The sequence below is a fragment of the Rhamphochromis sp. 'chilingali' genome (genome assembly GCF_963969265.1).
Source record: "Rhamphochromis sp. 'chilingali' genome assembly, chromosome: 5".
NCBI classification, from domain to species: Eukaryota; Metazoa; Chordata; class Actinopteri; order Cichliformes; family Cichlidae; genus Rhamphochromis; species Rhamphochromis sp. 'chilingali'.
Genome location: NC_137932.1, coordinates 22,565,054 through 22,583,014, shown reverse-complemented (window position 1 = coordinate 22,583,014; position 17,961 = coordinate 22,565,054). Strand labels below are relative to the sequence as shown.

General features: G+C 39.2%; 1 protein-coding gene across 1 annotated transcript; it reads left to right on the top strand.

The window, feature by feature from the left end:
- Window positions 1-477: 477 nt before the first annotated feature.
- On the top strand, window positions 478-16,734 carry znf512 (zinc finger protein 512). Its single transcript, XM_080882869.1, has 16 exons — window positions 478-756; window positions 3,842-3,974; window positions 4,091-4,149; window positions 4,345-4,403; window positions 7,497-8,071; window positions 8,286-8,375; window positions 9,091-9,195; window positions 9,603-9,727; window positions 10,140-10,226; window positions 10,327-10,425; window positions 10,532-10,699; window positions 10,894-11,091; window positions 11,168-11,269; window positions 11,915-11,977; window positions 12,376-12,474; window positions 12,794-16,734. The coding sequence occupies exons 2-16, from the start codon at window positions 3,875-3,877 to the stop codon at window positions 13,547-13,549; spliced, it is 2,685 nt and encodes an 894-aa protein (XP_080738995.1). The 5' UTR covers window positions 478-756; window positions 3,842-3,874; the 3' UTR covers window positions 13,550-16,734.
- Window positions 16,735-17,961: the final 1,227 nt, after the last annotated feature.

The following is a 17,961-nucleotide window of genomic DNA, read 5'->3' as shown; positions in this document are numbered from 1 at the left end:
TGTGAGTCACAAAAAGCTAATGGAGTTACACTTTCAAGAGTTGCTTACCTAATGTTAGGTGCTTAGTTAAAATTAATCAAAAATATTCAATTTAATAAACTTAAATAAGAGGAACATGTCACAGAATTTCAGTGTTCAATTTAGTAGAATCAATTTGAACATTCAATCAATCCTTCAAAAGTGCCATATTATACAAGTAAAAAGTAATAATGCGGAGGAGGGGAGTTCTACGAATTAGGAAGAGAAAAAAGTATCAGTGGTCTCCTTCTCTCCATTTTTCAGTTTGGAACATTACTCCCAATTCTTCATGCAACATTTTAAAAACCATTTACTAAGTGCTTTTCCACTTGATAACAGGTTCATAATCAGAGACTATGTGGTAACGGCTTTGTATTATTCCGAGGCGTACTATTGATTCAGATTCCACAGCTGAAGCGCTGAAATTGCGGTGTTTCCCACGGCCCCTGAAGGCAGCGGCAGATGCGGGTCTTATTTGTTCTCTCCACCAGGAGGGCGTTCCGCTGAAGAACATACGAACACACTGTGGTGAATTATGCCGGCGTACGTGCGCACTGATTCATATTTAGATGCTGCCACAGCTTAGCTGTTATCCCAGGGTCTGTGTTTTTGAACCCCGGGCCTTCCTTGATGTTAGCCTTCCTGGTGGTAACACTGCCGGGGGAAAGGCGACAGAGGAGGCCAGGCCCGAAGACATGGAGGCTAGCCGTCCTTGCAGAGGGAGTGAGCTGTAGGACGGTAGGCGCTCTCTCTCTCTCTCTCTCTCTTGCATTTCTTCCTCCGCTAAGAAACAATGAAAGGCAGACAGGACAGGTTATAGTACCTCTGCTTAGAGGGAGGGGAGCTTGAAACCTTTCTACCACCAGTTCTCCTTCAGTTTCAGCTTTCGGATGTTTTTTTCTGCCCGTCGTCGTGAAAAAGCCAATTTTTGAGTTTTTTCCTTATCCACACAGACAATGATGGTGGTGGCTGCAAGTCTTTTTGGCTCAGTCCGGGAATGGCTGGTCTCAGAGGTTTACTGGACCGAGAAAAACATCACACACTTGACGTTTTAACAGTTTTCTGGCTTTATTTCATATCACAGTTTCTGGCATCCAGTGTCCTCAAACGTGACACATAAATATTTAAGCACTATACAAATAACATTCAGGATGAACACATGCACTGTAAACACAACGGGTGCTGAAGCCAGATTCATCAGGTTCTTTAAAAAAAGTCTCCTCTGCATAATTATGATTAATGTAATCACTTCAGTGTGCATTTAAAATAATAATTCAATACTAAGTGTGAATTTTAGTGTTAAAAATATAAAGAGTGCATGATTGAAAGGGGCTAGGAGAGTAAATATTTGGCTAAACGAACCCTAAAGGGAGTAAATAGGCTGATATGCATGGCTGCTTATGCAAGACTTATTAAGTTCATGTCAGCAAATATTTGTTTTGTTTACTAGACAAATTTTTAAGAAAAAGGAGACTTAGTTTTGAATGAATGTCTTAAACATAACGTATGATCTCTTTGATTCAGTTAATTATAATAACTGTAATCAGCTTTTTTAGTTTAATTCAATTTTATTTATATTGGGCCAAATCACAACAACACTCGTCTCAAGTCAACCTGCATTTTAAACAAATGCAGGTATTTGTTTAAAAGATTATTATAAACTAGGCGCACAAATGTTTTAGTTAATCTAAAAAAAAGATTAAAATTAGAATTTGGGAGGAAAAAAGAACATAAAGCTAAAGTAAAGTAAAAAATGTGCAGGACATGCTGGATCTGAGTGAGCTACATGCAGAAGGTACTTTTGTTGTGATATTTGATCTTCACTTCCTAAAAACCGAATTGCAAAAACATTAAATGGAGCACTGAAAGTAACAAATTAAATTAAAACGAAACATTTTTAACACTAATCTAAGCAAACCCTCTTTGGAAACTAAAGAAAACTTACTTAAACGAGAAAATTAAATAAAAATAAGGCAGCACAGTGGTTCAGTGGTTAGTTCTGTTGCCTCACAACAGAAAGGTTTGAATCCACTGTCGGGTATTTCTGTGTGGAGTTTGCCTCTCTGGGTGCTCTGCCTTTCTATCACACTTATAATGCATGTTAGGTTAACTGGTGATTCTGAACTGGCCTCAGGTGTGAGTGATTGTCTGTTTTTTTGTGTTAGCCATGAAACACTGGCAACCTATCCAGTGTGTATCCCGCCTCTTGCAGCTGAATAAGTGATAAGCTCCTGCCTCCGCTACCTTGAATTGGTTAAATAGCAGAAGCTGGATGGAAAGAAAAATTAAATGATTCTAACCCCGTGCCCGTTTGTTTTCATTTTTGTTAAATTCTAGATTACGCTGCTGAGGATAGTTAAGGAAATACTCGATCATAACAATATAATAGAGTCACTGAAGCTTCAGGATATCAGTGTGTCCAGTTAGACCAGTGTGAATCCTTTTACACTCTAACAAAAGTAGAACTAGAGAAAAATCAGTCAGCAGGGATAAAAAGAGAGCATTGGTCTTGCCTTTTTGGGGAATTGTCTCGTTGCCTCTCCGCTGCACCTGCTGACACTTTCATTTGCACCAAACCAGGTGAAATGATTTATGCTTCTTAACTGGACACATTAATATCCCTGAAGTTAAAATGTGTTTGTATTAAACTGTGATGATCCAGCGTTCCCTTAATTCTTTGAGCAGTGTCATTTATCACAGCTTGGTAATAAACCCAGGATGACCTCGTGCCAGCATAGTAATGTTTTTATATGTTATTGATCCACAATATGTCTGCAATAGCCCACAGATGTTATTGGTATTGGAGGATTTGTTAATATAATTCCAGATGTTTGTAAATAATTCATCCGCAGCGGATGAAGATGGATGGATGTTTGTAAATACAGAACTACAAATTCAAGCACATCATCAAATTTGTTTATATTTGAGCAACTCTGGCCAAATTTAAAACATCTGAGTTTCTGAGAATTTCTAAAAGGGGGGTTGGAGGGCCTAGGGCGAGGGGCAGGGTACACCCTGGACAGGTCACCAGTCTTTCACAGGGCTAACACATAGCCACAGACAACCATTTGAACTCACATTCACACCTATGAGCAATTTAGAGTTTCCACTTAATGCATTCCCACTAACTGCATATCTTTTAAATATATATTCTTAAATTAGTTGTTGAATTACACATTTTATTTGGTGCTTTCTGCAAATGGTCTAATAACCCTAGCAAAATAATTTAATTAGCTGCCTGTCTGATGAGTTTGTGGTCTCACAGATGGACTCGGATTCCACAGTCTGCATGTTGCGACGGCACACGGGGCAGTTTTTCATCTCCTTAGATAGATCATCCAACTCACAGCAGATCTCCAAAACAGAGCAAAAACTACTGTTGTCAGCTGTGGTAGCCAGTAGAGAGTCTACAGCTAAATGATACTGAAGACATCACAACAGAAAGCTGCCCATAACTGTAGGGGATCACAAAATGGAAAGGGTGGGGTGTAGCTGGTTAATGGTGAAATGGTTAAATGAGCCAACAGATGTACTTGGTTGACCAACCCAACCTACTTTATATGTAACAAGCTGAGGTCATTTAATAAGTAGGGCTCTGTAAATATTTGATCATGTAATTAATAAGGTCAGTGATCCATTACAGTTCTCCAATCAGTTTAAGGCTGTGTAATTACTTTTGATGTAATTAGAAAGCCAGCATGTAATCCCATCCTGAAACAAATACAATATATCCAAATTAAGGTATTTCAATAACGTGTGCTATTTTGGTAGAGGTATCTGTTTTCTGTTTTATTAGATGTTCTGTTTTTTTCTATGCTGTCAGTGGTGATTTCTGAGCAGAGTTGGCCCTCCTAGTATGGACCCCGGCCACATCGGAGGGGATATGTCACCTTTGTATATGCCAAGAAAGAGGAAGCCTGTTCACTCACTTTCAAAAAGTGGAGTGCAATGTCCAGGTAAAAAAAACATCACACAGCAGCGTGCATCCATCACTGTGGCCATTTACACTGGTAAAACTTGGTAATTTCATCTTTTTAATTGTGTCTTTTTTAATACAATTTCACTTTTAAAGCTGCTGTCCAGCGAATGCCAGAAAGAGCCTGTGAAGTAAATACAGTTGGGTACTCAGAGGTAAGAATATACATCTATAATGTAAAAACCTACGTTTTTTATTGTTTCTGAGATAGTGTATGTAAGGAGCAGGCAGTCCTGCTAGCATGAACGCTGTGACTGTGTTTCCATTTTCAAGTGTGGTAATAAAAAATCAGTTAGCTTCATGCGCACAGCTGGATCTCTGCTTCACAGTTTTTTCATCGACTGTTTTAGGAGGATGAGTCCCAAACTGAAGACGGAGTAAAGATGAAGAGAACTTACAGTAGGAAAAGGTAAGAGGCTGGTTAACCTGGTGATTATACATTGTACTCTTATATAAGTCATTCACAGTAAACAGATATCATATCTAAACAAGTACACAGGTTTCAGTAAAATACATCATTGTTGATAAGTGCAATGCCTTTTAAAAATCTGCATACAGAATTCTTTTGTTTAGATTTCCTACATGATAAAAGGTACAGTTAGGATAGACTTCCTAATGAGATGAGGAAATTCAGCGTTTGCACTTGCTGCTTATCCACATGCAGATATTAACCAAATGGCTGGTATAGGTTCAGGTAGAATGGGCTATGGATCATTCAGTTTTGAATATGGTGTTAATTTAAGGCTTCAAAAGCAAAGCACAGGGCAAGGAAGTTCAAGAACAAAAAAGGAAGTCTTTGCTTTGCAAAAAAAATTTGTTACACAGAATAAACAGAGTGAAAAACATCTTACAGCAAGAAGTGAAAGGACAGAGTCTGGTACATAGAGAGTGGCAGACACAGTGAAGGAAGGACGCAAGATAAAGGTGGCAGATTAAAGAGCAAGTAATCACTCTGGCAGGAGGAAATACACAAGCTCAGGAAGCGAAGGGTGTGAGAGGATATGTGAGTATAAAATGGGAAATGATAAAAGAGAGAAAAAAGAAAGACAAAAAATGACCTGGGTCTTTAATTTTTCTTTGCACTGAAAAACTAAACAAATGGGAACACCCATCATTAATGAGTGATTAATGAAAATGAAATAAGATTAGATCTAAAAGAATCATAAAACCCGGCTCCACTGTTGTGCTCCTTCTTGGTTTTGGCTGTTTAAACTTTGTTTAATTAATTAATTTAATTCAATTTGCTACAGAATTTATGTGCAAAGTGCTTTTTTAAGTGCTGCTCAAAAGCATATATGTTTGTATTATATTAATAAACAAATAGTTCATTTATTTACCTGCATTCTGTTCATATTGTGCAGTATAGCAACTGTATATAAAAGATGAACCTAAATATTGACGCAAAAGGTGAAGTTGCTTGCACCTGTATTCTTTATAATGGCCTGAAGGGGGATCAGATTGGATGTAGCCACTAGGGCTGTGCGATATGACAAAATCGTGACATTAACACGTATATTGTTTCATGTTGTACTCTTCATTTATTTTGTGTTGTTGCAAAAACATAGGGCTGGGCGATATATCGAGTTTTTTAAAAATATCGATATATTTTCATACGAGATATAAGATGTGACAATATTGTTTATATCGATATAGTCTATGTTACGTTATAATTATACTTGTGGAGCCGCAAGTTTGCCTCTCTTTCGTCCACTTTTGTCTCTACGCAACATTACTCGGCCTCTCCTCTCTTTCACTGAACACAACTCCCCCTCCTCCCCCATAGCTTCACCTGCAGGCAATGACAAGGTGAACACGGCAAATCTCTGTTAACGATTTACCGCAGATCGCCCCGTGCGTGGGGCTGGACGGCGTCAATGTGTTAGCGAGCTAACCGCGCTAACAAGCTAACTGCGCTAACGAGCTAACCGCGCTACCGTGGGCTGCATGACCTAAAATCCTTTCATTTTCTCAAAAATCGACAGTGCGCCTTATGTATGAATTCTGGTTGTGCTTATTGACCGCGAACCGATTTTATGTGCTACACGGCGCTCAGCAATCTGTCAAAAAATGTTTTAGTACAACTTTGGTAAGCTACGAAGCTGCAGCGCTTGATGGATTGTCGGAGCATTACGGCTACCGAGGAGTGATACGTACTCTGCTTCAACATAATATTACCGTACTGTGTGTGTATAAGGGCCATAAATGGCACCTGTTAAGAGACATGGTTACAAAGAGGATTTCAAACTCCAGGCTGTCAGTCACGCCGTAGAAGTTGGGAACAGAGCAGCTGTGAAATCTGTCTGTCTTTGTTATTATGCTCATTGTCTTTTAGTTTACATTTTGACTGCACAATTGTGAGCTTTTTGTTATGCACAAAAACAACATTGTTTTCTTTAATTTATGGAGCATTATTATTTAATAAATGCTGATAATTTATTTTTGAGTAATTTCTTCATGTACATCTACGCTGTATGTTAATAAAAGTGCCTGTGTGACATCTGGGACACAGCTTTGACTAAGAACTCTCTTTTTGTTCTTACTTTATGGCTTTAAAAAGAAATATCGAGATATATATCGTATATCGCCATCCAGCTAAAAAATATCGAGATATGATTTTTTTGGGTCATATCGCCAATGACAATTCACTGTACTTACGATTTCCCTACAAAAACACACTGTTTACTGCAATTTTTCATTGCTTCAGATGACAGTTTGTAGTAGTCACTGAGGCACCACAGAAGGACCAGCCAAAACTAATCGAAGAACTTATTTCATCATAACAAGAAAATCATTGCAAATGAGCTGTGTCAGACACATGAATGATATCTAAGTTATTCTTATTTGTTTTCTTAAAAAAGGGGCTACCTCTGTGTCATGGACATGATTCGGTTATGAAAAGCCTGACACGGTGTAGAAAACTGTAATGTGCCGGTTATGAAGCAAACTGGTCGAAAGATTTTACAAATGAGAAGAAAAAAACAAGCTGTCAGGTGCTCAAAATAGACCTCACTCTCAAATGTTACAACAGGTTTTTCCACATGGCACGCTATATAATAAAGACTCACAATATCTATTAATATATAGTAAAGTTATGGTTTCATGTGTTGGTCAAAACACTTGACTCCAGGTACGCAACTCTCAGCCGAAAACAAGTGTATTTGCCTCATTTATCGTGAGTCCAAAGTATTGCAGGAAATCCAGAACGTAGCATACAACACTGCAACAACAGATATGTGGACGAATTGAACCATGCATGTCTGTATGAGTTTAACGGTGCACTTTATGAGACTGGACACTCGATGTTTACAGACTGGGTAGTTTCTAATGACTATTAGTACTTTTGATGTAGTGGTTACAGAAAATCCACTATATTGTTATATATCTTTTATTTACACCCTCTGACCCACACTACAGTTAAATAATCTGTTCAGGACCAAATGAGGTTCCTGTCTCCATCAGCATTTAGAAACTTTTAATTTTAGTTTTTTTTTTCTTTTATTAGGTATGAGGACCTCCAGAGTGTTTCCCTGGGAACAGTAGATTACTCGACAACCAGCTGTTCTGTGATGTCATCAGATGGCCTGGCCAATGGGTCAGACCCAGGGTCCATCGGTCCGCCCACTGCAAGGCTCCCTCCAAGACTGGTCGCGAAGGATGTTTGGCCTCAAGGCCCAGAAGCTAGCGGGGAGCAGTCCCAGCCTCATGATCAGAGCTGGAACTCCAGCAGGGAGCGAGGACCTGACGCCTGGGCTCCAGGCAGAGACCGACCCCAGGACCAGGTGTGGAACTCTGGCAGAGACAGAGGGGGACACTCCAGTCAGGACCAGATATGGATTCCAGGCAGGGACAGAACTCAGTGTGGGCCGGATCAGTCCTGGATGACAGGCCGGGAGCGGGGTCCTGATCAGGGCTGGGCAGCTAGCAGAGATCAAGGACAGGATCAGGCCTGGAATGGAGGCAGAGATCCAGGAAGGGACCCGGACTCGTCAGGGCCGGAGCAAGGGTGGGGTACTGGCCGAGGCCCAGATCAAGCCTGGAACAACACAAACAGGGATAGAGGGAACGTGTGGAGACCTGGTAAAAATGACCATATGGACTGATTTTGTTTTGAACACTGTGAAATGTCGTAAAATAATATGAGCTTCTTTCATGATATCTGCAAGCTACAAGCGAAAACCAGAACCTATAACACATGTGCGAGTGACAGCTTATAAGAGAAGTGCAGGCGATATATGTGCAGAGTAGATGTCATCATTTAGGTTATGATTTTTGATTTTGTCTAATTTTTAAGACTTGAACATGAAAAAGGTCCAGAGGCCAGAGATGGAGCCAAGCCCCGCACCCAATAACTTCACACAGCCACCAGAGGGCAGAGAATCCTGTAAGTTTTCAAGGAGTCTGGATTTAATGCATAACTGAAAACTCTATATGTTACATTTCTATCTCACATATCTGTTTCATGCTGCTTTTTTTGTCTTAAACTGAATATTATTTCCTTATTAATAATACTTAGGACTGAAGTAACTTTATAAATCAGAACTATAGTTAGACATAAATCAGGAATTTGAAAAGTTGTTTCACAGTTTGTCCCTAACCATTATGGGAAAACAATATGAGGCCGTTTTCTCAAGTGCACCACCTTCCTTTCAGTCTTGGCAGCAGTACTATCAGCCACTAATTTGTTTTGGCAGAGCGTCTGGCACACTATAGCCAATGACTGTTTCACTGTTTGATCAGAGAATCATTACAGAGAAGCATTTTCCCCTCATTGTAACTTATCGTGAGGTTTCTCTAAGAGCCAGGCTTTCTGTAGCAGGAATGCTGTAATCATAATTCAACAACCAACAAGCATTCATGCATTGAAAAGAAAACATTGTATATACTTGTATATATCTGTGTATCTTTTATCTTTTATTTCTAAAGTAATTCAATATAAAATTCTACATGCTGCTAATGGAGAGATGACAAACTTTGGCAGCAGTCTCTGCATCTAATCAATAAGGAAATTTGACCTTATTAAATAATAATTATGATAAAATAGTATAAAAAGAAAAATAAGCTTGATTGCATCCAGTCATTCAGTGTGAATCTTGCAGGTTCAGATGCTGCCAGTGCTGGTCAGGCCTCAACAGCTCAGCCGAACGAAGACCAGAAGCCTTCAATCCTGCCGGCTAAGAAGGAACCTCCTACTTATCCTCCAGGTCAGAGCAGCAGCTGTTTACCACAGATTTATGTGATTTAATAGAAAGTAATCTTATTACACTATGTTTTATGTGCACTTCTTTGATTGAAACTGTCAATAGGCTTTATCTGACTGCATTTTTCTTGCTTCACACAAGTATGAGTTTTAAAGGGGATTCGGGGGGGGGGGGGGGGGGGTATTTTATCTTGATTTAAACTGATTGTAAGAAATTGAAAAAGATGTTGCTAAAACTTTTATTAAATTTGAATGATTAAAAGTGGGTGCTGAAGATAATCTGTGATTTAATCAAAATATTATTATTATTATTAAAATAGGTAAGGAGTAAGCTGCTTCTTTTTGTGAAGCTCTGTGCGTCGTGTAAAGTTAAAAAAAAGGAAAAGTTGCCTATTTGTTGACATCAACTAGGAAGCCAAGAGGAACGTTGGCAGCTCCAGATTGTTGCCAAAGGAAGAGTCACCTGTCCAAAGTGTAAAAGTGTGAGCAGGAAGACTGTGGAGGGGCTGAAGAAACACATGGAGAACTGCCGACTGGTGAGCCCTTCATGCATAATAGTGACATTAGAGTTTTGGACCATCTAGCAGGAGCCTTCTGCTTTACTGTCTCTCCTGGAAGACTCTAATAATTAGTTATTACTAGTAATGACATTATTTGGAATAATTGGAGTAAATAAATTATGCTTTGTATGGTTTTTTTTTATAATTTTTTCCAGGATGTCAATTTTCTATGAAACACATTCTGCGCTGAAACCAGTTCACACACTCTTCATATTAAGCATCAAGTTTTTAAAAAATGAATGGGTCTGTAGTGTGGTTTGTGCTTTACATTTGCACTGGGAAAACCTAGTCTGACTAATATTTCCATAACATAAAATCTGCTTGTGTTCTTTGCTGGTGTAAATGTTTACCAAATGAAAAAGTCACTGTGTCACTCTGTTATCTGTAGCAACCTTTTACCTGCCAACACTGTGGGAAACAGCTCAAGTCTTCAACAGGGATGAAGTATCACATCATGGCTGACCACAGCCACTTGGTAAGACTACTCAGAAATAAACATTTTCAGTCTTAGTTTAGTTTAGTTTAGTTTATTATGGTTTTACTGAGTTTGTTGCTACCTTTTCCTGCTTTTGTAGCCTTCAGCTGATGATGCCAAGGACCTGGATGATCGTGCTATAAAAGACAAGCTACGTAAAATCCTGAAGAGATTGGGCAAATTAAAATGTTCCAAAGAGGTAAAATTTGCACGTATTGTGCTGTTTTAAGAAAGGAGATTTGATGAAAGTAAGATAAAAGATTAAACTGGTGGTGTGAAAAAATGTGGGGGTTTTTTCTTTATAGGGTTGTAATGCTGCATTTACCAGCATCATGGGCTACGTGTATCACATGAAGAAGTGTGGAAAGGAGGAGTCTGAGCTGGAGAAAATGCTGCTGAACTGCTCTCACTGTGGGAAGACGTATAAATCCAAGGCTGGTCTAGAGTATCACCTGAAATCAGAGCATGCTCCTGTGAGTCATATATGTCATCGAAGCCACTAAATACTATAAAAATTGTAATTCGTTAATACTCTTCATTCAAATTTAAATTAATAGACAATTAGACAAGATGCCAGCCTTGTTTTATCACCTGTCCTTTTAATTCGAGTGTCTGTGAAACTCTTTGTGCCTCATCTCCATTAAGTTTATTCTCTTGGTTCATCCAGACGCCACAGAAGACTGAGGAAGATGAGGCACTGAAGGCTCAGAGGGAGGCTAATCCAGAGAGGACGCCCAGCGGCAGGGTGCAGAGAGCCTCGGCCCAGGTGGCCAACTTCCACCTGGCTGAGATTGCCAACAATGAACTGCCCAAAGACTGGCCCAAGAGGAAGTTTCAGTCCGACCTGGTACCAGATGACAAGAAGGTAAGAGAAGATTCACTAAAATTGAGTTTGTACTAAACATAAATGCATTTCTTCTTTCTCCTGACGCTCTTTTCAGTTGAAATATGCCCGACCCGGCCTCCCTGCCTTCAGCCAGGAGGTGCTGAGGAAGTGGAAGAATGAGGTGAAGCTGCAGAGGAAAGTCCAGTGCCCCAACCAGGTAGAAAACAACAAGTCTTATTTTTACCTGTTTAATTGAAATCAGCAGACTTATTTATTTTCTTATCTGAGTAATTGGATCAAGATGTCAAGAACAAGTATAATTAGCATAACTTTGCCGGTTCAATCCCCAGCTCTGTCTGGCCTGGTCATTGTGTCCTTGGGCAAGACACTTCACCCTACTGCCTACTGGTGTTTGTTGGCCGATGGAGCGATATGGCAGTCTCGCTTCTGTCAATCTGCCCCAGGGCAGCTGTGGCTACAACTGTAGCTGCCTCCTCCAGTGTGTGAATATGAGTGTGAATGAATAGTGGAATTGTAAAGCGCTTTGGATGCCTAGAAAAGTGCTATATAAATGCAATCCATTATTATTATTATTTTTTCAATAACCTGAAATGTTTCTCTTTGTAAATGTATGTTTTTAAAGAGATATATGGAGATATTTTATATTTTATTTTATGTCATATATACACTGTTGCATTGGTGAACATTCATAGTAAACATGGCCGAAGTTTCAAATAGAGAGGTCAGTGTATGTACAAGTAATCCCTGTGGATGTGTATGATGTCAAGGGGAGCAGATGTCCATAACATGGTTAACACAGTATTCAAAGCCCATAATATAACAGAATGTGTGTCGTCCTCAGGGTTGCGGTTGCACCTACACGAGTGTGTCTGGACTCAAAGCTCATCTGGGACTCTGCACGAGGGTTTGTCTCTTTTTTTCTTTGTTTAGGAAATAACAAACCTACAAACTTTCTAGGATTAGCAATACATTAAATGACACCAGGTATAGTTAAGTTGAAACTCATCAATGTATTAGCATGAAACCCTTCTAATGCTTCATCTGGACCGGCATTTACATGTGCTTTTAGTCAGCTCCTCAATCATTTGGGATGATTCCTGTAAATTAAAGAATGAAGTGTTAAATTTGTAAAAGCTGCTTTGAACAGAATTTTGAAAATGTGTGTATTTGTAAAATTATTCAGTCAGTTACTCAGACCATTAAGTGAAATATAAAAGTCAGTGCACTATGCGCAGTTAATACTTTATATGCATTAAATTCTTATAATCTTTTCAAGGCTGCTTTTTCCTGATCTGATTTCAGGGCGACTTTGAGGCCGGTAAATACAGATGTCTGATCTGCAATAAAGAGTTTAACTCTGAAAGTGGAGTGAAATACCACATCAACTCTGTCCATTCACAGGTAATGAAAAGTTCAGAAGTTTCTGGCTTGAGCCTTTTTTTTGTAACTATATGTAGATGACATTGCCATGAATGCATATACTCTATATCAGGGGTTGGATATGAGCAGCTCCATAGTGTAGTTGTTTAAACTCATCAGGAAAGTTTTTACTAAAGTCATGAATAAAGTGATGTCTCAGACTTACAACAGCAGAATCAGATTTCTTTTTGCAAACAGACGAGCTGCCCCCTTCTGGCCTATAATGCAATAAATAATAAATAATGCAAGTTTAGTGTATGTTATATAATAGCACCCCTTCGTGCTGCATGTATCTCAACAGGATTGGTTTGTGACGAACAAAAAAGCCTCCAAGAAGTTTGAGAAGTTCCTTAAAAACCAGCCCAAAGAGGTCGTCCGTAATGTGGATAAGCAGACTGTTGATCAGTACCACCATCATCACCTGCAGCATCATCATCATCAGCAGCAGCACCATCAACAACACTCACATCACCACCATCATCAGCAGCAGCAGCACCACCAGCTCCAGCACCAGCCTCTGCAGCACCCACTTCAGCCGCTGCATCACCTCCAACACCAAACTCAGTACCTCCATCCAGAGAGGCAGAACCTTCCTCCACAAGTGGACCCCCAGCCCCAACAGCCGATGCTCCAGTACACCAGTTTGGAGCCTCCTCCGGGGCCAGTGTGGGTCGATATGGACCACAGAGGAGCCGTGCTGGGGCCGGAGCAGGCCCCGATCGAAATGGAAATGGCTGACAAACCTGAGGAGGACAGTGGTGGGATGGTGAAGGATACAAGGAGAGGGAAGGAGGAAAAAGGAGTAGATGTAGGGGAGAGGGGGAAGGCTGATAGGAAGCAGAAGGATTGCTTCACTTTCGGCGGTAGCAGCAGAGGCGGAGGTTGTGGGCGCAGCAGTAGCAGTAGCAGCAGCAATACCGGCAGCTCATCGAGCGAATCGGAGGTCGAGCAGCAGGAGCGGCAGAGACAGATTGACCAGTGGAGCCTGAAACGACCGGGCATCATGGGCCTCTCGCTGAGGCTGGAAAGCGACAGAGAAACATTTAAAAAGACCTAAAAAAACACACTTTCCTTCACATTTCAAATGTCTGCAGCTGATTTGAATGGAAGTAGAAAAACGGTGAAGCGAGAAAAACGTCTGCATAAGTTTTCCACAAGACAAACCTGTGAGACGGCAGCTGAGACAATTCTGTAACTGATGGAGATGTGTTGCATCCACCTTTCGGAAGTGACGGTGGATGCCTTGAAGACATGTTCTCAAGCTGTGAGCGTGGAAAGCTCAGACTGCTCGTTTCCAGAGGCTGTTTCTGTCTTGAAATGGTTGTCGTTGTATAACCTTGAGAAATGTAGTTTATCGTGTTTATCTGTAACAGATTGTTTTCACCAACTTTAATTGTCTTATTGTTTTAAAAGGTTTCATAAAACTCTTCTTGTCTTTCATGTTTTGATTTAAATGGTAAATGGCCTGTATTTGTATAGCGCTTTACTCAGTCCCTGTGGACCCCAAAGCGCTTTACACTACATTCAGTCATCCACCCATTCACACACACATTCACACACTGGTGATGGCTACATTGTAGCCACAGCTGCCCTGGGGCGCACTGACAGAGGTTAACCTGAACAGAGACTGCCAGGTGGAGTGTTTACTTGTAATTGTCTAGTCACGCTCTCTGAAGACATTCTGTGCCTCTCGAGTATGATTAGTATAACTTCATACTACTCATCACTTTTAATTATGACTGATCACCATCCTTGGTGAAGTAATGTTGGAAATGACAGGATCACTGTTCACTGGCTTGGATTCTTCTGTCTGTCTGATGTTGTTTTCATTTCAGATTTTTTTTATATAATTTTGTATTTAGTTGCCATTCTTAAGTGAAACCTGCTGCCAGTTTACAGACTTTTTGGCATGTACATGTGACATATAAGTAGCATTGAAGCAAATCTAATGTAAAAGGAAAGAAATGAAAATAACATTGTATCAACCAACACTTTATTTCCTAAAGTGTACTGGAAACATCAGTACTGTTCTTATTAAGTGCAAAACAGCTTAAGCAAGTAATTGTGTCCATTGTATGACTGCAACTCATATCCATCAGTTACAGAATATAATGAGCAGTCTGAAACCACGTATCACCAACACATCTGGAAATTCCCTCCTAAACTGAATCTCTTGTTCCTGATAATGTTCTGATAATTTCTTGAGAACTTGAAGGCCATATTACACATTTATTTTCTTATTTTGCTTTTGATATTAGTGAATATATGGCACAAAATGTCCAGTTTTTCGCTATAATCACTTCTAAACCTCTGGTAAAGATTTCATGCGCATAAAATCAGTAACATTTTCCTTAATCCTGTGAACAAACTGACAAATTAACCAAGCACACAGCCTCCTTAGTGGAGGTAGCTACAGGATGTACCCCCGGTTAATTAAAGCTCTGTTCGTGTAGGATTATTTGATGTAACCTGTGAAGTCGGAAACCTTAGAAAATTTGTTATGTACCAAGAAACAGAAACAAACATAGTTTAATTTGTTTGCGTAGAAATTAACCCGTGAGTGACATGGCGTGATTTTTTGTTCTTTTATTTTTGTTGAAATGTAAGAATCCTTTATTTGCCAAAACCTGGTTCAACGTCAGCAGTTAAAAATAATCTTAACTCAAGTTATGCGTGTGTTGCTTTATTGGCTTTATTAGATAAGTGCAGTGAAGAGTGACAGGAAAGTGGAGGGAGAGAAAGAGGTCAGATTCAAACCTGGGCTGGCCGCTCCCAGCAACACAGTGTATGGTGACCTATACCAAAAAAAAAGAAAAACATCAGTAAATGTTAAAAACAACTATTTTGTCTCTTCTTTATTTCACATTTTTATGTCACATTTGATTATGTTGTGCAGACCTTCAGTCAGAGTGCATGCATCCTCCCAGCTCTCCTCCACTGACATAAATGCAGCTGACTGGGGTGTGATGAATGGAAGCTAACTGTCATGTAACATGAAGGATATTCACTCTTATTTAACCGACAGCATGTAGCCTAATGTTTATGTACTCTGTGTTTTGTATCTCCTACAGTGGGAAATTGTCATGTCAATCAGTTCTGTGATGTTTTCCTATAAATGTGCATATTTCTTTACAAATTTATTTTGAATGTATAAATGTGTTTAGTTCTTGTTTCTCTCATTTCTTCTGCACTCCCATAGAGCTGGATAAATGAACCATTTAACACAAATTGTCTCTTAATCAGTGAAATTATGTAAAATGAAAAACACCCATGACTGTATTTACTGTGTTTGATTTTCTTTAAAGTGCTTTAACTCTCTTTACCCTCCATCAGATGCCTTTAGGATGAATAGTTGGTGTTGTTTTAGTCTCAAATTAGAAAACGCATAATTTTTTATTTTTATTATTGTTATTCTCTGTTAATTTTAAGTGTTGGTGAACATTTGGTTCTGAGTTGTGTCAGGACCTCTGCATACTTACTTGCAAGTCTCTTTTTTTTTCATTTTTAGACTGTTAAGACTGAAAAGTCTTTAAAACATTAATTTTACTTTAGTTTTATATAGTTTTATATCTGTCTTTGTCACTAACCACTGCAGATTTCTTTTGATGGTGTTTGTACGTATGAGGGAAATAATTATAAGACTTAGTTTCTAATCTTTGTGGGTTGTGATCTCATGAAGTGAAGCCAGCATCTACCTTCATGAGAGATTGCGTTTTCTTTGTGGTCACTTTATTAGGTACACCTGTCCAATCTTAATTCGATTCAGTTCAACTCTCCGAATGTAAAGCCTACTTTCTGTCTAAAATATTGAGGGTTTGCTTAATATATGAATTATTTTGTATTGTAATATGATGGACGAGAACATTTTTATCATGATGAGCTCTATAATAAACACAATAGCACATTTCTGATATTCTTCAACATAATCTACACATAAAAGTAGATTTTTTAGAGCCGAAATAATTTACAAGATAACTGATACCGATAGCTGCTGGAGCCAAAACAGTAAAACTCCTGTGACAAAATAGCTTGAATGAATTAAAATAGCTCAACAAAATAGCCCAATTAAAGAGAAAACAAATGAGCTCAATTAAGCTCAACGGGTAAAATTATTAATATTTCTCCTTCTTTTGGGTGTTCACTTTCGGGGGTTACCACAGCACATCATCCTCCACATTCTTAGCCTCTAGGTCAGGGGTAGGGAGAGAGCCGGTGTCCTGCAGGTTTTAGATCTCACCCTGGGTCACCACACCTGAATCTGAAAATGATTAGTTCATTACCAGGCCTCTGGAGAACTTCAAGACATGTTGAGGAGCTCATTTAGCCATTTAATCAGCAGTGTTGGATCAAGGACACATTTAAAACCTGCAGGACACCAGCTCTTGAGGCCTGGAGTTCCCTACCCCTGCTTTAGGGTCACACCAACAATCTCCCTGTCCATCCATAAAACTTCTCTGGGTTTTTCTTTTTCCACTTACCTTTCAGCTCCATCATCATCATCCTTTCTCCACGGTCCCTGCTCTACACGTCCAAACCCTCTCAGCATTACCTTTCTAACTTTGTCTCCAAACCTCTTAACCTTTGATGTACTCATTTCTAGTTCTGTCAATCCCCTAAATACAATAAAAGAACAACAATACAGTAGAAAGCTGAGAAGAATTCAGTTAAATAGATCACATTCAGTAACTCAAAATAAAATAAAAGTGACTTCCTAAATGTAGCAAAAAGTGTATACGTACAGCTCGTTTATGATGCTGAAAAGGGTCATTTGGGGGGATTCCATTCAAAACTTTCCAGTAACGCCTTACAAAAGCTTATTACCCCTAAGACACTTCTGAGTCACCATGACCTACTGTACTGTAATGCTACTCTGCTACAGGTGCTGCAAACAGTGCTGATAGTGGAGAGGAAACAACTCCTAAACTTACTAAACTCTAAATGACTCTGAACACCTTTATCTGCTTTATGTTCAATAAAAATAAAGTTCTGATATAAAATCATATCAAACAGCAAACTGTATACGTCAATGTATGTGTTACAGGTTAATACAGGGCAGTAACGTCATTGAACTGGTACATTCATCAGGGTTTACAGAGCTGTTGTTTTGACTCGCTAAAGATTGCACAAAGTTACCTTATCAGTTAAGGTGAGGTGTTGATGCTGTGGTTTCTTCAGAGACCTAAAAGTGTGGCTTATAAAATATTAAGCGAAGATTAGAAGGACTGTGTAAAAAATTAGACAATTTATGTTTTATTATTTCTCCCCCCTTTTTTATGGCAGTCATATTTATAATAAACTTTGTTCTCACCCTGGATGCACTTTGGCATGTGTCACAGCACAAATGAAAGCAGACTTGCATCAGCCTTTTCTATTTGACTAAACATTTGACCTATTTAATAACTGAAGCTCTGCATTTTATGGGATAACACCGAAATATGTTTTCACCATAACAAAACTATTAAGGTCAGT

Excerpts from the sequence above, each read along its gene's own strand:
- znf512 (XM_080882869.1), top strand. The coding sequence starts at position 3,875 with ATGGACCCCGGCCACATCGGAGGGGATATGTCACCTTTGTATATGCCA. Across the intron at positions 3,975-4,090 it reads AAGTGGAGTGCAATGTCCAG|CTGCTGTCCAGCGAATGCCA; the intron begins GTAAAAAAAACA and ends TCACTTTTAAAG. Across the intron at positions 12,475-12,793 it reads TCAACTCTGTCCATTCACAG|GATTGGTTTGTGACGAACAA; the intron begins GTAATGAAAAGT and ends GTATCTCAACAG.